The sequence below is a fragment of the Phyllostomus discolor genome, chromosome 4 (genome assembly GCF_004126475.2).
Source record: "Phyllostomus discolor isolate MPI-MPIP mPhyDis1 chromosome 4, mPhyDis1.pri.v3, whole genome shotgun sequence".
Taxonomy (NCBI): Eukaryota; Metazoa; Chordata; class Mammalia; order Chiroptera; family Phyllostomidae; genus Phyllostomus; species Phyllostomus discolor.
The window spans coordinates 121,652,722-121,678,518 of NC_040906.2; the positions used below are offsets into that span (position 1 = coordinate 121,652,722).

Sequence of the window (25,797 nt, forward strand, 5' to 3'; positions counted from 1 at the left end):
CCATAAAATGATTTGAACACTACGGGCAGATCTAAGTAGAAGAAATACCATGTCCCTCTATTATTCAGTGATTCATGGTACATGATCCCAGAAATGTCTTGGGATTTCTGTACCCTTAGCTGTGCCCTCCTTGCATGTTATAGAAAACAAGCCATGACAATGTTGCTCTAACTGCTTAATTGAGCCTTGAGAACATTTTAAAAACCCACAATGACCCATAATGTAGGCCAGTTATCAGTCTGCACATCTGGGATCATTCTACTATACATGCCTCTGTATAAATTTGTGTACAACTTTTTTGTGTGTTTGTGTGTGAAGTTCTTTTATTTTTATTATTTTATTTATTTTATTATTGCTCAAGTACAGTTGTCTCCATTTTCCCTCCACCAAAAATGAAGCTGCCTTTTGATCTGGCAATTCCACTGTTGGAATTATACCCTGAGAATCCCAAAACACTAATTCTAAAGAACCTATGTGCCCCAATATTCATAGTGGCACAATTTACAATATCCAAGTGCTAGAAGCAACTTAAATGCTGATCAGTAAATGAATGAATCAAACAACTATGGTGCATTTACACAGTGGAATACTATGCAGCAGAAAGAAAGAAGGAACTCCTACTCTTCACAACAGCATGGATGTGAAGCTCTTTTACATAAAAATTAGGAGTGGTTTAAAATCCAAATCATTCAGTTTGCCTTTCCTTCAAGTTTCCCCATAATGTGGATCCATTTTTGTGCCCTTTTACCCTCTACTGTGAACCCAACAACCTAATGAGGATTTTGTCCTCAATGATGCTCTTTGCTATCTTTGCTTCATAGGTCTTCTAGACATCCATTAGTACATGTACACATGCATGCCTATTTTTAATGGAACAGTGCTTTCGGGCTCCTGGGTCCAATTATGACCTTATTCCTTGACAGTGACCCGGAACATATCATGACATTTCATTCTGTAAATAGTGTGTTGCTGTGATCACAAACCTTCCAGATAAACTGTGGTCATGGGGGTAATATTGGGAAGCATTTTTAAAAAGTTACACTATAGTTTGTGTCACATTTCTTTGTAGATATTTAGCATAGGAAGCTTATTTGGGGTCCCAAAGACAACTGTCATCCTTGAAGTGAAATTTGGTTTCTACTGCCTCTTTGTTATACATGTTTTGACAAAGGAGTACATTTATTAAAAAAAATCCTGAAACTGAAAACAAATACCAGGTACTGGGCTCTATAGGCAGCCATGTAGCCACACACTTCACCAATTTGTTTAATATTCAGATTCACTAATATTTACATCTTTATTTGAAATGAGTGAGGCAATATCCTCTATACTTTATGAATTAAGCTTTGTAAGTAATCAGGACTGATTCCATATATTGTTAAATTAAGGACACACAGGTTTTTCCCCTGCTTTACAAATGTGTATAGATATAGCAATGAAACGATAAGACACTTAAAACCACTTGCAGTTAAGCAATATTTACCTTGCAATGAATGATACTGGACCTTTTGGTTGCTTTGTAGATTATTTTAATGATTGATTCAAGATAAAAGTAAAGAAGTGAAGAATTTTTAGTTTATGTAAGTTATATGGGGAAGACGAACATCAGTCTGGTGGGAGATGCAAGAAAGCAAGGGAAGAAGTTAAAGAGAGAAAGAGGGGCCCAGGTGTGCCTCAGCTGAATAATGTCAACCTAAGTACTCTAAGTCACAAAGCTTTATGATCCATATTGATGGGGCAGGTGTTGAACTAGACCTTTCACTGCAGGAGTAAGAAAATTTAAAATAATGTTACTTCAGGATGTACCCAGAAAGGAGTGGGTGACATGGATATAAATATCTGATGCTCATATATGATTAGTGAAAAATTAGGATATCAAGTATAATTAAAACCAAATGAAATTCGGCAGAAGCTACTGAAGCAAATTAAGGTAAAAGATGAAATCCAGTGGACATTTCCTCACTATTACATTCTAGCTGAAACAACAAAGCTTATGTTATCTCTGTGCCACAAAGACAACTGGCTTTGCACAGCATTTTAACTGCCCGCTGGATGCATCCATGCACACGCTGTAGCTTTTGACAGTTAGTGTACTCATCATAGTAGATGCAGGGGTTAGCTGGAAGGAAAAACATGGTTACACAACATTACTTTCAAAAAATCACAGTCTCGGGGGAAAGAGATCATCTCCTTAAAGGTATGAACATAAATTTATTAATAACTAATACTTTTTATTATGATGAGCTAATAAAATTAGAATGGAAAACAGATAAGGAGTCTGTTATTTTAAAAAAGAGTATGAAAGTATGGTCTGTAACTAAACAGATTTCCTTAGTCACAATTTTTTTTGGTAGGACATATCTAAGCAGATTAGAGATGAATCATCTTTATCAACTAGAGTATCATTTTGAAACCATCAACATCATACACTATAAATAATAAAGTGCTAAAAGTTTTATTTATTCATTGTAGTCTGCTTATTTGATGTTGTGACATTTAATAGGTGAGGCATTGCTTTGGATTATTAAAATTAATATACACCTATATATGCTAGGGTTTATTTCTGGGATCTCTATTCTATTCCATGGGCACATGTCTGTCTTAAACCGGTACAACACTGATTACTGTAGCTTTGTAGTGAGTTTTGAAATCAGAAAGTGAAAGTCATCTAGTATTGTTTTTTAATGAAAAAATTAATATGTAGCTAATTAAAAATTATATAAAATCCACATATAGAATACCCACATTTCTCAAATAATCTCTTTACCCAGAGAATTTTCTTAAATAAAAATTCAGTGGGTTCTATCCTACAAACAGGCATATACATACATCAGTATTTCTTTAAATAAATTATCCATCATTATTCCATTGTCTTCTGCTATGTAATATTTTAGAAAAATATGATGTGATGAATTTTTTTATGTAATATGTTTTTTCTTTGACTTGTCTAAGGTGTTTTCATTAATATTTTTTCTTTTATTCTTTACTCTCCTTAGTTTTATTGAGATATAACTGCTATATAACATTGTATTAGTTTAAGGCATACAACACAATAATTATATATATATAAATATTATATATGAATACTGTGTGTGTGTATATATATATATATATATATATATATAGGGCAAGTTGTCTTTATCCATTTATCTGTCAATAGACTGGTGGTTGTTTCCATGACCTGGCTATTAGTAATAACAATAAACATGAGGGTACAGATATCTTTTTGAGCTAGTGTTTTCAGTTTCTTTGGATAAATAAATAGGAATAGAGTTACTGGATCATATGATAGTTCCATTTTTAATTTTTTGAGGAACTTCCATACCATTTGCCACAGAGACTGCACTAGTTTACATTCCCATCAACAGAGTACAAGAGGTTCCCTCTTCTCCATTTCACCATTACTTGTTATCTCTTGTCTTTTCCATAATAGTCATTCTAACAGGTGTGAGGGAAAAGCTCACTGTCGTGTTGATTTGCATTTCTCTGATGATTAGGGATGTTGAGTGTCTTTTATGTCCGTGAAAGGAGAGAGGGTCAGAGGATTAAGGGTAGTCACTGTCTTCTTTGGAAAAGTGCCTATTTACTTCCTCTGCCCATTTTTAAATTGGATTGTTTGTTTTTTTGCTGTTGAGTCATATGAGTTCTTTATACATTTTGGATATTAACCCTGATTCAGATACACGATTTGCCAATATTTTTTCCCATTTATGCTTCCTTTTCATTCTAAGAGCTTTCTTTGAGATGCAGAAGCATTTTAGTTTGATGTAGTACTACATGTTTACTTTTGCTTTTGTTGTCTTTGCTTGTGGCAGTAAATTTTAAAAGCCATTCCCAAGATTGATTTCAAGGAGATTTCCCTCATGTTTTATTTTATGAATTTTATGGCTTCAGGTTTCATGTTCAAGTTTTTAATCTACATTGAGTTAATTTTGTATATGGTGTAAGATAGTGGTCCTGATTCATTCTTTTTCACAAGGCTGTCTAGTTTTCCCAGCACCATATATTGATGAGACTATCCTTTTCCCTGTATAGTCTCTTCAGGCTACTTGGCTCCTGTATATACTTGGCTCCCTTGTTGTAAATTAATTGACTACATATGCATTGGTTTATTTCTGGCCTTTATCTTCTGTCCCATAGATCTATGTTTCTGTTTTTATGTCAATACCATACTGCTCTGATGACTAAAGCTTGTATTATAGTTTGAAATTACGAGTGTCATATCTTCAGCTTTATTCTTTTTTCTCAAGGTTGCTTTGACCACTTGAGATCCTTTGTGGTTTCACGCAAATTTTCTGATTAATAGTTCTATTTCTATGAAAAATGCCAATAGAATTTTGATAAGGGTTACATTAAGTCTGCAAATAACTTTGGATAAAATGTACATTTTAACAATATTAATTCTTACAATCCATAAGTATGTAATATATTTTCATTTTTATATCTTCTTCAACTTTTTCATCAATGTGTAATACTTTTCAGTTCACAGATTTTTTACATTCTTAGTTATATTTATTCTTAGGTATTTTATTCTTTTTGACATAATTATAACTAGGATTATTTTTTTAAATTTTTTTTCTGATAGTTTGTTATTTGTGTATATAAACAGAACTAATTTCCATATGTTGATTTTGTATTCTGCAACTGTATTGAATTCAATGGTGAATTCTGACAATTTTGGTAGAGTTGTTAAAATTTTCTATACACAATATCATACCATCTGCACTTAAAAAGTTTTACTTCTACAATGCCATAATAAGGTCAAGCTGGTGGTAGGGAAATTATAGAGCAGCAAGAAATGTGAGAACACTGGTAACATGAAAGCACTATGTCTAATGTAAGGGCTGCAGTAAGAGAGCCCAGAAATCTTTTATTGCACATAGAAAAACTTAAACTTATGTTAATATTTTATCTAGGTTGCCCCTGTTGGGGTCTTTAAAAATTTAGGTGGACACTTGATTTGGACCTATACATTCTAATTCCCATTCTAATAGATTTAATCAATGGTTTGGATCACTCAGGGGAGAAGTGAAAATCAAATAATGTTGATCTTTCCTGTTAAATGATTGAGATAAAAGTTATAGGAAAGTGCAATATTATTAGATGCTTGATTTAAAGGACTCATGGCACCTGAATCAACAGCCAACATTAAGCAAACTAGAATGTAAAACTTACTACAAAGTCCATTGTCACAATTATTTGGACAGTCTTCACATGCATTGCCCATCTTATAAGGTTGATTCTTTGTCGCAGGTTCATTTCCCCTAGGGAAAAAAAAGTGGTCTAATAAAATTGACATTTGAAAAAGACATATAAAATATATTCAGTATTTACAATCAATTTTAAATACAATTTTTTAAAACCACTTTTCTATAACAGTGATAATCTTTAAGATAGGTTTAATATTTCTAGACTTACAATAGGATAATTTATCTCTTTAAATGTCCGACTGGTAAATGTGGTGTCCTAAGAATTCTCTGAGGCAGTTTGTAGATCTTTGGAAAGTCAAGTCCTAAGTAGCAGAGCAGGTTTAGGGCCATGCACAATAGGAAACTTTTCTTTATACCCATAAGAACTTGATTAACAGTCATGAAAAATTAGATGTTCTTAACAATACTAACAAAGGTTTTGGGTCAAGATGGCAGGATAGGCAGACATAGTTCACCTCTTCTCACAACCACATCAAAATTATGACTAAAATATAGAATGGCCATCATTTAGAACCATAAGAAATCGAGTTGAATGGAAGTCCAACGACTACAGAATTAAAGAAATCACATCCATTGAGACTGAAATGGCAAGCTGGAGCCATATCTGAGACTCCATCAACCTGGCTAACACTGTTTGACCTGCCTTGGAGACCCCCAGAGATTCTGTCCCACCCAATTTACAGGCCCACCCAACCTGCATTTCCATATAAATAGCTGGTGTTGGCTCATGCTTCACAACTTCTTAAATCCTATCAAACAAGCAACAGCTGGCCTCAGTGAACCCCAGGCCCTGCACTAAAAGCAACCAGCCTAGATTCACAATTTGGCTTCACTTGGGAATCTCCAAACCCAGCACAAGTAGCAACCATCTCAGATTACTTTATAGCTCAGGAAGGATGGACCCGAGTAAAACAGAGGTTGGGACTGACCTTGGTCTGCACCACCTGAGAAATTCCAGGCCCAGTGCAACCAGTGGACAGCTACAGACCATATCAGGGTACCAACACCCTGCCCTGCACAACTGATCCTCCATGGAGGGTGGAGGTTGGTGTTAAGTGGTCCAAGCCAATCCTTGTAACTGGCTGGGCTGGGTAAATCCCACCCATTGATCTGCTAACACTAACCAAGGCTTAACTACAAGAGGAAAGTATACTGAGCCCACACAAAAGGCGTACCTCAAGTACCCAGGTTGATGATAGGTGAGGCTGTGCCAGTGGGCCCTATAAGACACCTACCACTTTAGGCAACACTACCAAGACATAGAGTCAAGGCAGCTCTACCTAATACATAGAATCAAACACAGGGAGGCTGCCAAAACAAGGAGAAAAAGAGACATGGCCCAAATGAAAGAACAGATCAAAACACCAGAAAAAAAGCTAAGGAAAATGGAGATATCAGATGCAGAATTCAAAACACGGGTTACAAGGATGCTCAAGGAACTCAGTGGGAACCTCAACAGCATAAAACAAATCCCTTCAGAAATGAATACACTCATTGAAAAAAAGAATAATTTACAGAAAAACAGCAGTAGAGTGGATTAAGCCAAGATTCAAGTCAATGCTATGCAGTAACATAAGAAAGCAAACAAACAAACAAAAAATCAGAATAAGAAGAAAAAGGAATCCCCCCAAATGATGATATTATAAGTAGCCTCTGGAACAACTTCAAGAGGTCCAACATTCACATCATAGGGGTGCCAAAAGGAGAAGAGAAAGAGCAAAATATTGAAAATCTATTTGAAAAAATAATGAAAGAAAGCTTCACTAATTGGTGAAGGAAATAAACATGCAAATCCAGGCAGCACAGAGAATCCCAAAGAAGATGGATGCAGAGGGGCCCACTCCAAGACACATCACAATTAAAATGCCAAAGGTTAAAGATAAAGAGAGAATCTTGAAGGCAGTGAGAGAAAAGCAGTTAATTACCGACGGGGCGGGGGGGAGGGTTCCTATAAGATTGTCAGCTGATTTCTCAAAAGAGTCTTTGCAGGGTAGAAGAGTTTGGCAAGAAATATGCAAAGTCATGGAAAGCAGAGACCTACAGCCAAGATTACTTTACCCAGCGAAGCTATCATTAAGAACCGAAGGGCAGATAAAGAGCTTCCCAGACAAAAAAAAAAACAAAAAACAAAAAACAAAAATCAAAAACTAAAACTAAAGAAGTTCATCATCACCAAACCATTATTTTTTAAATATATTTTATTGATTACGCTATTACAGTTGTCCCATTCCCCCCCTTTATTCCCCTCTGCCCTGTACACCCCTTCCCACCTGCATTCCCCTCCTATAGTTCATGTCCATGGGTCATATATATAAGTTCTTTGGCTTCTACATTTCCTATACTATTTTTAACCTCCCCTTGTCTATCTTCTACCTACCATTTCTGCTACTTATTCTCTACCTTTCCCCCCAGTCTCCCCGCCCATTCCCCTGCTGATAACCTCCATGTGATCTCCATTTCTGTGGTTTTGTTCCTATTCTAGTCATTTGCTTAGTTCGCTGTTGTTTTTGTTTTAGGTGTGGTTGTTAATCATTATGTTTGCTGTCGTTTTACTGTAATGTTTTTTACCTTCTTTTTCTTACATAAGTACTTTTAACATTTCATATGATAATGGTTTGGTGATGATGAACTCCTTTAACTTGACCTTATCTGAGAAGCACTTTATCTGCCCTTCCATTCTAAATGATAGCTTTGCTGGATAGAGTAATCTTGGATGTAGGTCCTTGCCTTTCATGACTTGGAATACTTCTTTCCATCCTCTTTTTGCCTGCAAGGTCTCTTTTGAGAAATCAGCTGACAGTCTGATGGGAACTCCTTTGTAGGTGACTGTCTCCTTTTCTCTTGCTGCTTCTAGGATTCTCTCCTTATCCTTAATCTTGGCTAACGTGATTATGATGTGTCTTGGTGTGTTCCTCCTTGGGTCCAACTTCTTTGGGACTCTCTGGGCTTCCTGGACTTCCTAGAAGTCTATTTTCTTTGCCAGATTGGGGAAGTTCTCCTTCATTATTTGTTCAGATAAGTTTTCAATTTCTTTCTCTTCCTCTTCTCCTTCTGGTTCCCCTGTGATTTGGATGTTGGAATGTTTAAAGATGTCCTGGAGGTTCCTAAGCCTCTCCTCATTTTTTTTTGAGTTCTTGTATCTTCATTCTTTTCTATTTGGTTCTTTCTTTCTTTCTTCTGGTCCACTCCATTGATTTGAGTTCCAGTTTCCTTCCCAACACTATTGGCTCCCTGTACATTTTCCTTTATTTCACTTAGCATAGCCTTCATTTTTTCATGTAATTTGTGACCCAATTCAACCAATTCTGTGAGTGTCCTGATCACCAGTACTTTGAACTGTGCATCTGATAGTTGGCTATCTCTTCATCACTTGGTTGTATTTTTTCTGGAGTTTTGATTTGTTCTTTCATTTGGGCCATTTTTTTGTCTTGATGCACCTGTTACATAGTAAGCAGTGGAGCCTTAGGGGTTCACCAGGGTGGGGCAACCCACATTGCTGCGATGTAGTGCTATATGTGGGGCAGGGGTCCAAGAGGGAACAATGGCACTTGCTCCACTCTCTGCTGGTTTTCAGTCATTTCCCCCACTACCCACAATCGAATTGGGCCTTTCTGGTGCTGATTCCCAGGTGGGCAGGCTCATGTATCTTCTAGAACCCTGTGGGTCTCTCCAATGAACTCTCCTGTGAGGCTGGTAGTTTCTTCTGCTACTGCCACAACCTCAATAGGTGTTTTCAATCAGAGGTTCAAGGCTTAATTTCCCTGTGCTGGAACCCTGGGTTGCATGGTTTGTCTTGCTCCCCAGTTGTTCCTTCTGGTTTATCTGTACGTGAATGTGGGACCACCCAGTCCTCAATCCACTGCCTTGCCAAAAGTCCTCTCTGCTCAGCTGCCCATCTCTGCCCCTCCTATAGTCTGGATGGATATTTCTTCTTTAACTCCTTGGTTGTTGGACTTCCATACAGTTCAATTTTCTGTCAGTTCTGGTTGTTTTTTGTTTTTTAAGTTTGTTGTCCTTCTTTGTTGTTCAAGGAGGCACAATGTATCTACCTACGCCTCCATCTTGTCTGAGAGTCACCAAACCATTATTATATGAAATGTTAAGGGACTTACTTAAGGCAAAGAAGATCAAAACTATGAAAAATAAAATGGCAAAATTACAAATCTATAGACAGTTGAATTAAAAAAAAACAAATTAAGCAAAAAAGAAGAACAGAGACAAAATCATGGATATAGAGAGCATTCAAGGGTTGCCAGATGGAAGTGGGATGTGTGGGAATGAGTGAAGAGGTGAGAGGATTAAGAAATACAATAGGTAGTTACAAAATAGCCATGGGGATATAAGGTATAGCATGTAAGGAAATGGAATAGCTAAAGAAAGTGTATGCATGAACCATAATCAGTGTAGTGGGATTGTCTGAGGGAATGAAGGATGCTAGTGGAGGGGGGAAAATCAATACAAATGTAATAGCATCACCAATAGAATATTAAAATAAGAAGAGAAAAGTTTTAAGTGCATGGAGATGTTCTAATTTCATCTTGCACTACATCATAAGAAACTTGATATATGTGAGTGTCTTTTATAGAAACACATGATGTATTATAAAAAATAAAAGTACACCAGCATAGCTAAAATGTAGAGAGTTGCAGGAGAGAGTGCATAGGTAAGGTAAGACTTTCCAGTTCTGAGGTAGTTTGAAATTGCAGAGATAACAGGCTTACCTGCAGACATCTAAGAACACAATGTGAATGATTTGTACTTAATATCACTTAAAAAGTAAAGTAAAGTCTTCTGGCTGAAAGAACATTCTATCCACAGTTTTTCTCTTTGATATTGAAATTGTTAAAATTTTACCTCATAAAAGAAATTTATCACTTGTTAAGCATTTTTGTCAGAAACATGGCAAAAATTTTTGCCAAAAAAAATTCTTCTACCACAACTCCATGCATTCTACTCTCTTTAATATTTTCAGAAGTTCACCACAGACCATCAACCCCTTCAAAGATTCAGTGCAATTGATATGGTATAAATGCAAGCAGATCTTATTTTTCTCAGCATTAATAAAATTACAAGAAATACTAACTACTAAAATAAAGACACAATAAGACCAGAAATAACTCATATAGAGCTATTATGTGAATATTTTATATAAATTGCATCTATAATGACTTTGGAGAACTTATTTAAAGTGTAAGGATGGTTGCACATGATCAGATAAATCATGTTCATTGGTTCATATTGAACATCTTTTATTGTGCTACACATGTGAGACACAGTGGTAAAACACCATGGGGGCAAAGAGTAACTGCACTTCACTGAAGCAATCGGATTATTCCTTCTAGGAACTTATACTAACACTGTTGAATACATAAATTTAATTTCTAAAGAAAAGATATATACCAATAGTTACACAAAAGAGCTAAATACAAGAACACTTGGGTTTTTCTGTTTACTCTTTATACTCTGCTAAATTTCTGGCTTTGCATCATAAAAGTACTCTGTATTGTTGAAGTGAATATCATTTTTCTTTTTTTCTTTTTCTTTCTTTTTTTTTTTGCTTAAGCTAGCTCAAATTTGTCTCCCTTAACTAGTATTACTTGACATATCGATAATACATAGAAAGACTACTGGTAATTCTCAATTTGAACATTCTATTAGTGATATATAGATGTATTTAGAAAAATATGTAGAGAAAAGTGTGTGTGTGTTTAATATTTTAGGAAATGGCTAAATGACATTTTATCTCTAAAGTTCTGCTTAACTGATATGAAATATTTCTTTGATTTTTATTTTATGTTTGAGAAACTAGAATAAGGGAGGGAGATAAATTTCTAAATGCCACATGAACCCAAACTGTATAATACATACTCATGACAATAGTGACAAACATAGAGATATTGATGTGACATTGTTTTGCAGCATGGTGACACACCACAGCCAATGAGGTAGGAAGAAGCCCAAACCATCTGTAAATATAAAGAGATAATTTTATTAATATCTTTATATTTTCCTAAATGATTATAATATGAGTACTGTTATCTATGATTGAAAATAAACACCCTTGCTGTTAGGTTACTTTGAGTACAGCTTATGAGGAAGTCATAATAACAGAAAAATTTCCATGTGTTTAGTTGACACACATACATATCACACTCAATGGCCATCATTGATGGTGGCTCATTCTCTTCCTCCCATCTATATGGAAAATCAGGTAACATGATGACGGTGGCTTGGTGATTGTAGAAAAATCAAACCATGGGAGAAACATTACTTAAACATCAGTGAGTAGGCATAGTGCAGAGTAATGAGTTGGCAGAATAACTCAGGTTCAAATTTCTACCTCTACCTCTTCCTAGTGGGATATCTACCATGGTATTACAGTTTTGTAGGACAATGTCCTTGTAATTAGGAAATACATGTTGATATACCAAAAATTAAGTGTCATGACATCAGTAACTTACCTTCTAAGGGTTCAGAACAAATGGGTATATTTATAGAGATATAAACAAATTTGACAAAATATGAAGAATTGTGAATATAAGTAGGAATAGTATTTACTACACCTTTAGTGAATATCTTTTGTGTGTTTAAAATGCTTTGAAAGAAAAAGCTGGGCAAAGAAGAGTGATGGCAGAAATATGATGGGTTAGGAAGTTCCAAACCCTTATTTTCTCTTGGATACAAGAAAACTAACTACTACAGTCTGGCTAAATTAGCTTTATAGAAGCTGTGGAAAGCTGGCAAAGATTTGTAGCAACCAAGTGAACACCAAATCAAGAAAAAGCCACAATCAAAATGGTAGAAAAAATTTCAGTAACTTATTATTCTTCCTTGACATACTGCCTCTCTGCTTGCAACAGCATGATTGGGAGGAAATGGTCTAGATTCTGTTTCCCTACTTGGGCTGGAGGAAGTACAGAGGACTTTATTTGTAATGATCTAACCTTCCATCTACTACCTCAAGGAATATTCCTGTTTTCCTGATTTAGAGCTCAGATGGTAGTCTGTGGCATAGTTCAGATCTCAGGCTAGGAAAAGCCATGGGAAACAGGGGGCTTAGCCCATTAAAGCTGAAGAGGAACGACAAGCTTACTGACACATGGGGCAAGGGATTATGTGTAATGAAATACTACAGAGCCAAGAAGAAGGTGGGATGAGAAATTGTGGAAAAATAAGAAATGTAAAAGCACCTATGCATTAGGGGGAGTTTTTTAAAAAATCAGAGACATATTTTTGGAAAGGCACCCGCTCAGAAAAATAACATAAAGTGACCTTTAAGTTTCACACTGGACTGATGCCCAGTCTCAAAATATGCCCTACTAGTTAATCAAGGTCTTTCCTAGCAGTTGGAAAGGACTGGGAGGAGTTGCTGTTTTTGTTCAAATGCCCTATTTTCAGCAACAAAAAAATCACATGGTATATAAAGAAATGGAAAAACATGTCCCATTAAAAGGAACACAATACATCATGGAAACCATCTCTGAATATACACAGGCATTAGACTTACTACACAAAGACTTTAAGACAACTGTCTGAAATATGCTTGAAGAACTAAAGAAAAACACTGACAAGAAACTAGAGTAAGTCAGGGAAACAATATATAAACAAAATGAGAATGTCAACAAAAATTAAAATTATTTAAAAAACAGAACCAAACAGAAATTCTGGAGTTGCAAGTACAATAACTAAATTCAAAAATTTACTAGAAGTGATCAATAACAGATTTAAACAGGCAGAAGAAAATATCAACCAACTATAAAACAGGTCATCTGTATCGTACCTGACTAACAAAAAGATTAAGGAATGAGGAAAACTGGGGATTTTGACAGATCATGGGGGATTTGTGGGACACCATTAAGTAAACCAGTATATATATTCTAGAAGTGAAAAAAGATAATATAGAATAAAAGTAGTAGAGAGATTATTTGAAGAAATTATTGTTTAATATTTCCCAAATTTGTGGAAATACATGGGTCTACACATCTAAGAAGCTCAGTATCTCCAAGTAGAATACAACTAACACTAAGATACATTATACTCAAACTGTCAAAAACTAAATATCAAGATAAAATCTTAAAAGCAGAAAAAAATAAAGTGACACATCATGTATAGGAAGCTCCAGTGAAATGATTAGAGGATTTCTCAAAAGAAACTTTCAGTACAGAAGACAATGAGGTAACATATTTAAAGTTCTGAAAGAAAAAAAATAGTGAATCAAGAAGCATATATCTTGCAAAATGCCATTCAAAAATGAGGGAGAAATTAAGATATCCTCAGCAAAACAAAATATGGAGTTCATTGCCACCAGATCTGCCCCACAAAAAAATTCTGAACAGAATCTGTCAAGTGAAATAAAAGGAAACTAGACAGTAATTTGAAGACATAAAAATACAATGATCCTTGGTAACATAAATATATGGTAAAATATAAAAATGAAGATTATTATAATTTTGTTTTGTAGTGCCATTTTTAAATTTTTACGGGATTTATAAGATAAATGCATAAAAATAATAATAACAATAGGTGTGCAATGTAAGAAAATAATTTGTTAACAGTTACATAAGCAAGATGTTGGAGCTGTAAATGAGTAGTTTTTTATGCAATTGATTAAAAGTTTAACACAGATTATTATAATTTTAGAATATTACATATAATCCATGTGGTATCCAAATAGGTAATATCTATAGTATACACACAAAAGGAAATGAGAAGGGAATCAATATGTACCACTACAAAAAGTCCACTAAACCAACAAACAAATAAAAGAGGTAGTAGTAGAGAAAGTAAGGGACAGAAGAGCAGAAAATAATTTAGAAAATGATAAAATAAATATAAAAAGCACTCCAGCCAACAGCAATAGAATATACTTTTTGTCAAGCGCACACAGAAAAGACTCTAGGATAGACTATATGTTAGGCTACAAAACAAGTCTTAATACATTTAAAGTTTAAAATATAATATAGTGCTGGAAATCCTATCCTGAGCAACTATACAAGAAAGATAAATAAATATATTGCAATATGGAAAAGAGAGAGTAAAATTATCTCTGTTTATGGATTACATAATCTTATTTGTAGAAAACTGACAATACCACAAAAATTGTTAGAACTGATAAAAAATAAAGCAAATCTACAGAGTACAAAATTAGCACACAAAAATCAATTGTGTTTCTACACATTTGTGATAAACAAACTCAAAAAGCTAAGAAAACAATTCCATTTAAATAGCATCAAATATTATAAAATACAGGGGTGGGCAAAATTAAGTTAATAATATAAAAAATACAATAATTAATGAATAAACAACACAAGAATACAACTGTAGACCTACTTTTCCCTTGTAGGAATGAACCTAACTAAGTAGGTGGAAGAGTTGTACATTGAGAATCAGAAAACATAACTGGTAATCAGACTAAAGTAATGGGAAAGATACCCAATGTTCACATGCTGGAGGATGTCATATTTTTAACAGGTTAATATTACTCTAAGCATTCTACAGATTTAATGCAATCTCCATCAGAATCCCAATATAGTTTTTTCAAACAAAAAATTCTAAAATTTGTATGAAACTGCAAGGAACCCCAAATAGACAATCTTGTAAAAGCAGAACCAAGTTGTAGTTCATAGACTTCCAGGTTCCAAACGTTGCTACAAAGCTACGGTAATAAAACTGTGTTTCTGGTGTAATGATAGATATACAAGGCTCTGCAATGAAATGAAGAGCCCTTACATACACAGTTGAATGATTTTCAGCAAGGGTGACAAGACCATTCAATAGGGGGAGAAAGTCTTGCTGCAAATAATGTTGGGGAAACAAACATCTACAAGGAAACAAATAAAGTTGGGCACTACTTTACACCATATAAAAAATTAACTGAAAGTGGATCAAAGACCTAAACATAAGAGTGGAAACTATAAAAGTCTTGCAAGGAAATATAAGGGAAAAACTTCATGATATGGAATTTAGCAATAATTTCTTGATATAACACCAAAAACACACACAAAACAAAGAGAGATAAATTGCACTTCATCAAAATTTAAAACTCTTTTGAGTAAATAGGACACTACCATCAGAGTAAAAATTCAATCTGTGCAATAGAAATTTGTATTTGTAAATTATATACCTGATAAAGGGGAAATATCTTTTAAGTAAACACAAAGAAAAACAACCTGATTAAATAATGAGCGAAGGACTTGAACAGACATTCCTCTAAAGAAGATATACAACATGGTAGATGGAAGGGGAAGGGACTAGTACAAGAACATTTATGAATAACCCACAGACATGGACAACAATGTGGGGACTGACTGTGGGAGTGGGATCTGCACTGGGTGGAGGAGTGCAAATGGGGAAAAATTGGGACAATGCTAATAGAATAACAATTAATTTTTTTTAATTTTAAATATATTTTATTGATTATGTTATTGCAGTTGTCCTAGGTTCCCTCTTCATTCCCCTCCATCCTGCACACCCTCTCCCACCCACACTCTCCTCCTTTAGTTCATGTTCATGTGTCATACTTTTGCATTCTTGAGCTTCTACATTTACCATACTATTCTTACCCTCCCTCTCTCTAGTTTCCACCTACCATTTATGCTACTTATTCTCTGTACCTTTTCCCCCTCTCTCACCCTCTCACTCCCCTGTTGATAACCCTCCATGTGATCTCCATTTCTGTGGTTTTGTTCCTATTCTAGTCATTTGCTTAGTTCGCTGTTGTTTTTGTTTTAGGTGTGGTTGTTAATCATTATGTTTGCTGTCATTTTACTGTAATGTTTTTTACCTTCTTTTTCTTACATAAGTACTTTTAACATTTCATATGATAATGGTTTGGTGATGATGAACTCCTTTAACTTGACCTTATCTGAGAAGCACTTTATCTGCCCTTCCATTCTAAATGATAGCTTTGCTGGATAGAGTAATCTTGGATGTAGGTCCTTGCCTTTCATGACTTGGAATACTTCTTTCCATCCTCTTTTTGCCTGCAAGGTCTCTTTTGAGAAATCAGCTGACAGTCTGATGGGAACTCCTTTGTAGGTGACTGTCTCCTTTTCTCTTGCTGCTTCTAGGATTCTCTCCTTATCCTTAATCTTGGCTAACGTGATTATGATGTGTCTTGGTGTGTTCCTCCTTGGGTCCAACTTCTTTGGGACTCTCTGGGCTTCCTGGACTTCCTAGAAGTCTATTTTCTTTGCCAGATTGGGGAAGTTCTCCTTCATTATTTGTTCAGATAAGTTTTCAATTTCTTTCTCTTCCTCTTCTCCTTCTGGTTCCCCTGTGATTTGGATGTTGGAATGTTTAAAGATGTCCTGGAGGTTCCTAAGCCTCTCCTCATTTTTTTTTTGAGTTCTTGTATCTTCATTCTTTTCTATTTGGTTCTTTCTTTCTTTCTTCTGGTCCACTCCATTGATTTGAGTTCCAGTTTCCTTCCCAACACTATTGGCTCCCTGTACATTTTCCTTTATTTCACTTAGCATAGCCTTCATTTTTTCATGTAATTTGTGACCCAATTCAACCAATTCTGTGAGTGTCCTGATCACCAGTACTTTGAACTGTGCATCTGATAGTTGGCTATCTCTTCATCACTTGGTTGTATTTTTTCTGGAGTTTTGATTTGTTCTTTCATTTGGGCCATTTTTTTTGTCTTGATGCATCTGTTCCATAGTGAGGGGCAGAGCCTTAGGTGTTTGCTCGGGTGGGCCAACCAACGTCGCTGGGTTGTGACGCTGCATGTGGGGCAGGGGTTCGAGAAGGAACAATGGTGCTTGCTCTGCTCTCTGCTGGACTTCAGTCACTTCTGCTGCTTTCCCCAAGCAAACTGGGCCCTTCTGGTGCTGATTCCCACGTGGGTGGGTTTGTTTACATTCTAGGACTCTGTGGGTTTCTCCAAAGAACTCTTCTGTGAGGCTGGGAGTTATTCCTGGCATCTCAGCCCTCACAGGTGTTTTCAATCAGTGGTTTGAGGCTTTATTTCCCTGTGCTGGGGCCCTGGGTTGCTTGGTCTCTCTCACTCCCCAGCCTCACCTGATTTATCTGCATGCAAATGTGGGACTACCTGGTCAGCCAGCCGCTTTGCCCACCAAGCCCCTCCACAATTTGCCACCTTGCTAGGTCTGCCTGCTGCTGCCTTTGTGCCCACTGGGGTCTGCCAGCCACCACTTTTTCTTTGCTGCAACCCTTCTCTGCCTGACTCCGCCCCTCCTACCAGTCTGGATGAATGTGTTTACTTTCGCTCCTTGGTTGTCGGACTTCCATACAGTTCAATTTTCTGTCAGTACTGATTGTTATTTTGTATCTAAATTTTTGTTGTCCTTGTTTTGGTTGTCCAAAGAGGCACAGTGTGTCTACCTATGCCTCCATCTTTTCTGGCAGTGACAATGAAAATTTTTTAAAAGGAAGATACACAAATGTCTGATCAGGGCAGAAAATGTGCCCAACATCACTAATCATTAGAGAGATGCAAATCAAGACCACAGTGAAACACCACTTCACACTTACCATGTTTTGTAGAACCAAAACAAATAAAAACAGCACTAACAAAAAACATCAAATATAAGAAGTGTGTGTTATGTACTGAATGTTTATGTGCCCTCAAAATTCATATTCTGAAGCTTTAACCAAACAGTGTGACTCTATTTGGAGAAGTCTCTAAGGAATTAATTTAGGTTAAATGAGGTTATAAGGGTGGGGCCATGATATAATAGGATTAGTGTCCTTCTAAGAAAGAGCACCAGAGCTCAACCCCCTCTCCAGGTATGAACAGAAGACAGACCATGTAACCACATAGTGAGAAGATGGCCATATATAAGTCAGGGTGAGAGCTCTCACAGAAAGTGACTATACTCCAGACGTTCACAGACTTGTAGCCTCTAGAACTGTGAGAGAATAAATTTATATTGTTTAATCTACCCAGCCTGTGGTATCTTGCTATGGCACCATGCAGTGTAGATGTGAACAAACTGGAAATTTCATTGCTGTTGGGAATATAAGATAGTATAGCTGCTATAGAAGACAATATGTGAGTTCCTCAAATAATTAAACATAGAATTACTATATGATCCAGACTTTTTACATCTAGGTACCTACCCAAAATAACTGAAACAGGATATGAACAAATATTTGTACACCAATGTTTATAGCAACATTATTCTCAATAGTCAAAAAGTAGAAATAACCTTATTATCTATTGATGGATGAATGGATAATCAATAGGTTGTATATACATACGATAAAATTTTTTTCAGCCTTACAAAGGAGTAATATTCTAACACATGCTACAACATGGATGAATATTGATTGAGGATATTATGCTAAATGAAATAAGGTAGACATAAAAAGGCAAGTATTATGTGTTTCAATTCATAGAGACAGAAAGTAGACTAGTGGTTGCCAGAGAATGGGGAAAGGAAGGAAGAAGAAATTATTGTGTAATGGGTATGAAGTTTTAGTTTGGGAAGATGAGAAGTTCTGGAGAAGGATGGTGGTGATATTTGAATGTAGTTAATATCAGTGAACACTAATGGTACATAATTTAAAAGTGGTTAAAATTTCAACTTTTAAATATATATATTATTTTATCATAATATAAATAAAATGGAAAATGGGGATTCTCTGTATAAGTTACAGTTATTTTCATTCTTTACAAACATAATTTATAAATAGCATTGATATTTTATGTTTTTTTAAATCCCAGAAAATCAATTATGTAAAGGAGGAAACATCCTCTCCAAGTCATCTATGAAGGGAATCACACTTCCTTGTGCTGCAAATTATAAGAGAAACTCAATGAGTTTAGTATAAGTTTTCAAAACATGGGTAGAATGATTTTCCTTAGTTCTCAGTCACCTAAGTTTCTCACATGATCACAGTCACTTAAGCAATGTGGATATTTGCCAGTTCCCAAGTTACCTGAATGTAACGATCATGTTTCTCCTCAATCACTGGTGACCAATAGCCATATTGAAAATCCATAGACTCATTGTACCAGGTTTCAATGACCTGTGGCCATGGGATAACATGAGGTGTCAAATGCTTATTTTCTCCACAAAAAGTATCTGAAAGGAGAGAAAAAGGCTGGGTCATACTCTAAAATTTTGAAAATACTTTACAAGGACAATTTCCTCATTTGTGCTTTATAAATATCATACTGGTCTTTCAAGCAGTGTCTTTTAATAGGAGGCAAACTTGGTTGTATCACTGCTGGCAGTCTTCTTTCTCACTGATAAATAAATGTCTGCTGCTCAGGTTTGGTGAGAAGTTGACAATACAAGATGATGTGCAAAGCTTGGAAATGAAATCAATCAACATTTCAGTCTCTGCCACTTAGCTGATGAAGAAAAGTGAGATCAGTCAGAACAGACTATGACTTATAACAGGGCTCATGGTTTGAAAACAGCTACACAGCGGTAATAATAATGTAAGGTCTTTGAAATAAACACTTACTCATTTAGCCATCCCATTTGTGATGTGAGCTCTTAAGCAAACATGGTATTCAATAGTGATGTGCATTTCTCTGGGGAAGGAAGACTCATATTGCTAATTCACTGTTTAACAATATTGGGCAAAGATGCCCAATAATCAATAAATATAGAGGTGTCATTATTATTTTTAAATATTTTATAATAAACAATATCTCATAAATATTAATCTCTACTTGAGTAGGAGTTGGCATTGGCTTTCCTGGAAACTAACAGTGACCCACTTATTACATATGCCATGAGATGGAGTCATTTTTGAGCATCTAAAATTGTTCTTCTGGGAAGCTCAGTAGAGTTGATATAACTCCTCAACTGTATTAGTGTTCCAAAGCTCAAGGTATGGCAATGTTGTGGGTAGCTGAAATAATGTAGAGTGGAAACTTCTAGCTATTTAGTTGTACATAACAGTCATCATTGTATTACTTAGATAGTCTGTAACATTGAGAGTTTTGACTCTTTTCTTTTAACGATTAGAATATGGAATTTGAAAAAATTGAATATCCAAATTAAAAAAAAATAATGAAACTGTAATGGGCCACAATTCACTGTCATTTGTGGAGCAAATGTAAATATGGATGACATGAATTAAATTACCCTTTCTGGGTTACTTAATAATCCCTGAGGACCTGTGAGCACAAAGGGGAGTCATATAAAAATACACCTACTTGAAATTCGCCTCTTAAGTGCATTGCTCTTTGCCAAGTCACAGTTGTTTGACACTATTCTGGCATTTTGGGCAGCTTCTTCATTCCAACTCTACAGTGGAAGAGTAAAATATTATACAAACACATGACCTTAACATTTCCTTTTTTTTAAGATTTTTTTTTGAAAATTGTTTAGTTTTAGAGAGAGGGGAAGAGAAGGATAAACAGAGGGAGAGAAACATCAATGTGTGATTGCCTCTGGTGCACCCCTAATGGGGATCTGGCCAACCCAGGCATGTGGCCTGACCAGGAATTAAACTGGTGACCCTTTGGTTCACAGGCTGGCACTCAATCCACTGAGCCACACCAGTCAGGCCTTAACATTTCCATAATAAGATTTCAGTTTATCATTTTTAAAAATCCAGTTAGAAATATCCTCAATTTAAGTAATTTAAGATAATGTAAATTATTATACTAATTTAAATAGTCTAATTGAAAGAGGAAGATACAACTTCTAATTCATTGTTTTAGCCTTTGAATTTATAAAATCAGAATTTGATAATAGAGTTCAGATATAGCTTCTCTCTTAGATGTATTGAAGAGGTTAAGTAAATACTACCAGGAAAAAATACCAAAGTTAGAAATCCCTCCTCTTAGTTGTTGGTACAAATTATTTAATCTTTTTGAATCTCAGTTTCTTCAGCTGTAACCCAATTGTTTATTCAAAAATTTTATATGATAGGTAATGTAATATAATTATGATATGATAAATCTCATGTTACATGTCCAATAAATAAATGATAACTGTGATTAGAAGCAGTTACAGTGTCACATATCTCCATATAAAATTATGAATAATAATACAAATTATAGCTAGTACTACATGCCAGGATCTGTTACTAATTCTGTATGAATATTCCCTCATTTTCACTCACAGCAATCCTACAAGGGAAGTCCTATTATTATTCCCATTTGCCAATGAGAAAATTGAGGCACAGAAATGTCTCATTATTTTCTAAGACAAAACAACACATACGTGATAAAAAGAGAATTAGAATCAGGGTGTTCTGGCTCCAGAATGTGTGCTCGTAATTCTTTCTCAGTGTGCGACAGTTGTGCTGAGTTGTAACATTTTATTTGGTTTATCTCCCAATAAAATGAAATGCAGAATGTCTATGTCACGAGTTATGGGACTCTGTGACAAACATTCTCCTGATACCCTTTGCTTCTCACACTGTGTGACGTTCATGTAAAAAACTTCTCAGATATCTGCATGCAGCACATTATCAACCAAAGTTATGGAGTTGGTGTTTTACTATAGGATTTTACATAAGTCATTTAGCTACTCTTTATAACAATTTTTGGATAACACCCTAAAACAGGTTGACAATATTTATCCTGGCTTCAACGTTTAACTATTATATGCATATGCTGCCATCATATATGTTTCTTAGAATTACACTTCAGGTTGATGAATTTAGTAAACTGTGAGATGAATTGAGTAATTCATTAACCTAAGATCAAAGGAAAAAACATGGTTTTGTTGAGTTTGTTTCATTCAAGAGAAGATTTTAGTAGTGAACACATCTTAAGAAGTAGAGAGGACATAACACATCCCATTAGGACATGAGATCTCCTGGCAGTGGGAACATCATTAATCACACCCAGTTCAAACTCCTGCCTATAATGGCCAGGTTACCAAATGCTTGGTACAGGAACTTATCTGGCTAACTTACAGCTGATTGCTTGTCACACATACTATGACGCACTCCCCAGGACCCTTTCTCAAGTGAAGCACTTATTTCCTCTTAAGGAGGGAGTCCTGCCCATAGACAACTCTACTACTGCCCATCCTCCCTAACATTGTCCTTATTCATGAGTATAACCCCTTCTCTGGGCAGCCATATCCAACAGTGAGTCCATGTGTGAACTGTGAATGACAGGCCACCTCCCTCCAACTCAGGACAACTCAGAAAGGTTGTTCTAGTTGCATAGTTTCCCATGGGAGTAGCTAAGACCTCCATTGGGCCTGCATCCTCCATTTACCCAATGCTGTTTCCCTCTCTACTTTCACACATAGGCCTAAATCTGGAGATTGTTCCCCAATAAACATCCCGCATGCTAATTTCTATCTCAGAGTCTGCTTGTGTTGCTGTGTAAATTACCTGCAACATTCATTATACAGAGTCTGTTGTTCAGACCTCTTTGAGGAAGGTCTCTCGGACATGACCTCTGATTTATGTTGATAAGATACCCTGTTTTTGTGATACACCCTTGATTGAAATCACAAATGAATGTTTATAGTTATTGTATCAAAGCCATGAATTCTGCCTTTAACAAGTGGTTCTGTTTATTAATTCTTAACCCTATTGTCTATGGCCAAACCACTCTGAACATGCCTAATCTCGTTTGACCTCAGAAGTTTTTAACCCAACATATAGAAATTTCTTTTTTAAAATAACAGTTGTGATAGACTTTTCAGCCTTACAGTAATGCTGTAATTTTCTTTCTATCCACATCCTATGCATTGTTTATGGAAGAACTCAATCCCCATAGTCCCTTTAAAATGTTACTCAGTTTTATTGGCATGCTTAACTTACCATCTTGTTGCTCTCTCATACTTTTGTAAATTAGCATTTGAATAAGTCCATTCTTATGCTCTAATGTTTCCATTGTATAAACCTTTAATCCACAGTAATGAATTCTGAAATCAGAGCCTATAATTTCCCCTTACTCTATAACTTCTTTGATACTGCCAGCTACACTTATTTGCCCATCTGGAAACCAAGGAGTATAGACCATGTTTGTCTTAAGGGAAGTCAATAATTAAGAGCAGGTGCCTGGAGCTGGCCATTTGCATTTGTATCTGTACTGATCCAGTACTTATGACTGGAGAAGCTACTTAATTTCTCAGAGGTTCAGATTAATCACCTGTAAAGTAGAAATGATAGTATGTAATCACAGGACTATTGAATTAAATGAATTAATAGAATAGGTTTCAGAAGAGTGACTGTCAATGATAAGCACAATATGCACGTCAGATACAGCACTCACAATGCGACAATGCTGGTAAGGGCCTTCGATTTTTATTGTTTTCTTCAAATAACACTTTGTATTCTAAGATGACCAAGAGATACATTTTGAAGTCATTTATCTATTCACTTGTTTCCTCCACTTTGTCACTTAACATGAGGAAACTGTCACTTAGAATCATCCTCCAGAGTCTGCACTATTTCTAACCCTTGCTACTTTAGGCCAGTTCAGGGTTTGAGCAACCAGGATAAGGTTCCCCCAAAATCTGAATGATACTTCTGTGAGGTAATAAATGCAGTGCCAATCACCTGAGACTTCCCTAAATTTGTTTTGTTTTATAGCACCTAATCTGCTTACCCATCAGGTTTATAGCAGAACTATAATTTCTCTCCTTTTATGAGATGTAAGGGAGCTGGAAAATAGATTTGTTGATATCTGTTTACCTGGCAGCCTCACCTGGCTTAGAATCTGGACATCTTTATTCTCAGAAGAATATCTTAACCTCTGGGCTGTTGCCTAAGAAAAACAGCTATAAAATGCCTCAAAGACTTGTGAAACAAGGTGTGCTATACAGAGGATACTGACTGGCAGCATCAGCATCAGCAGGAGCTTACCCTGGTCTCTAGCCCAGACCTCCTGAATCAGGAGCTCAGAGAGGAGGGCCCAGGAACCTGGCTGTGCCCAGTTCTTCGGGTGCTTCTGGAGCACACTGAGGTTTGAGAAGCACTGTTCTAGGGCACACTGTGAATGAAGCCAGCCTGGCTGGGTTGAGATTGTTGCTCTGTCATTCACTAACTGCATGAATTTGGGACATTTGCTTACCTCCACTGGGCTTCTCTTTCTTCTGCCACTATGCCACAGGTTTGCTTGTGAAGACCAAACTTTTAGTATATTGAAAGCTAGTGGAACTTTATAAAAACTCAATAAACTCCATTACTCCACTATCATCACCATTATTGTCATCATTGTTACTGCTGTTTGAATAATCTTACCATTTTCATCATGTTTCTGGCTTCCGGAAATACTGAGTTCCTGATATAATTGTGCAGATGAACAATTTCTTCTTGAACAGTTGCCAAGTCAGTAAGGACTGTACTATATGGAACCACAGATGGTTTTGCCTGTTACCAGAAAATTAATTAGTCTTTCTTCTTTAAAGTGGAATTTGTCAGGTACAATTTATTACTTTGCAGACCTATACACAATTTTAATTTATAATTTACATGGAATAAATAATGATGAAGAATATTTTAAAATTTGTTATTGCTATATGTTAGTTTCCACTTCTCCAGTGCTGGTTTTAAGGATTTCCATATGTCTGTCTGACATTGTACAAGTCTATAGAGTAGTACAATATTCTGTGATGGGCTTTTTGAAATTCATAATTGGTATTTTGGACCAGGCCGAAGCAGGTGTTATTGGACAGTATGAACCACAGTAGGATGTCTTGGTAGCATACCTGTAACTGACTGACTTCACCTCCTTGGCTCATTCCCCACCACACCTCCAAGTGTTCTCTTTGCTTCCCAGATAAACCACTTACACTTGAATTCCTGTTTAAAGGTCTGCATCTTGGAGAACCTAATGTAAGAGATTCATTACAAGTACAAAGATTCAAGGCTCTTTAACTCAGATTGTACATCTTTGTCTTATTTGTATGAGAAAGCACTAATGTTTACTTCTGTAAGTATAAAATAGGATTCAAATCATCTATAATCTAGAATTCACATGAACAAAAAAATGTGTTTACCTTTTATCCTACAACTCACTAAGAAGAAAAGTAACTCCTTAATAGTTTAGGTTAACATTAATTGAAATACAGAGCAGCTTTTCTGTGTTTATGATATTTCACATATAATTCATATCCTTAAAAATAGTGATAAAACTTATATAGTGTGACTTGAGTGATATTTATTTATTCCTCAACTACCATGGGACTATGAATATAGTTTCTGAATAGATAGGATCCAGTGTCATACCTTTTACAAATATAGGAGTAGTTAATGTCCTTTATTTTCTAATATCAGTTTTGGGGTATAGAGAAAAGCCATAAATATGGAAATTCAGAAGACCTACATAGAGGCTGTTCCATGGGGACATTATTTTCTCAGAAACACACTATTTTGGTGCTATTTTCCATTCATAATGCAAGTGACTCTGGTCTAGGCTAGAGGAGAGGTTGGTGACTCGTGAGCACCCTCTTCTCATTGCCAGATTATAATTTTCCTTGCTCCTCTGGAAAACCCTTCTCTGGTAAAACTAACAGTACTTAGTGCTACCTCCTCATACCTGAATATTTACTCTCCTATAACAATATTCCTATCCTTTCCTCTTATTCATAGACATTGAGTCTCCTGAAACAAATTCATTTTGTACACCTAATGACTTCATCCACTTGAGGGACACAGCATCCTCATAGATCATGATGGCTGA

The 25,797-nt window shown here is 35.8% G+C and overlaps 1 protein-coding gene across 1 annotated transcript in view; it reads right to left on the reverse strand.

The window, feature by feature from the left end:
• Positions 1-967: 967 nt before the first annotated feature.
• Positions 968-25,797, reverse strand: part of CRISP1 (cysteine rich secretory protein 1) — a 35,541-nt gene continuing 10,711 nt past the window's right edge. Inside the window, exons 3-8 of the mRNA XM_036024221.1 lie at positions 24,357-24,485; positions 20,353-20,443; positions 19,119-19,264; positions 11,079-11,176; positions 5,176-5,264; positions 968-2,119 (exon numbers count right to left, since the gene is read on the reverse strand). Coding sequence (XP_035880114.1) covers positions 1,992-2,119; positions 5,176-5,264; positions 11,079-11,176; positions 19,119-19,264; positions 20,353-20,443; positions 24,357-24,485 — 681 coding nt within the window. The 3' untranslated portion in view covers positions 968-1,991. The remainder of the gene's footprint in view (positions 2,120-5,175; positions 5,265-11,078; positions 11,177-19,118; positions 19,265-20,352; positions 20,444-24,356; positions 24,486-25,797) is intronic.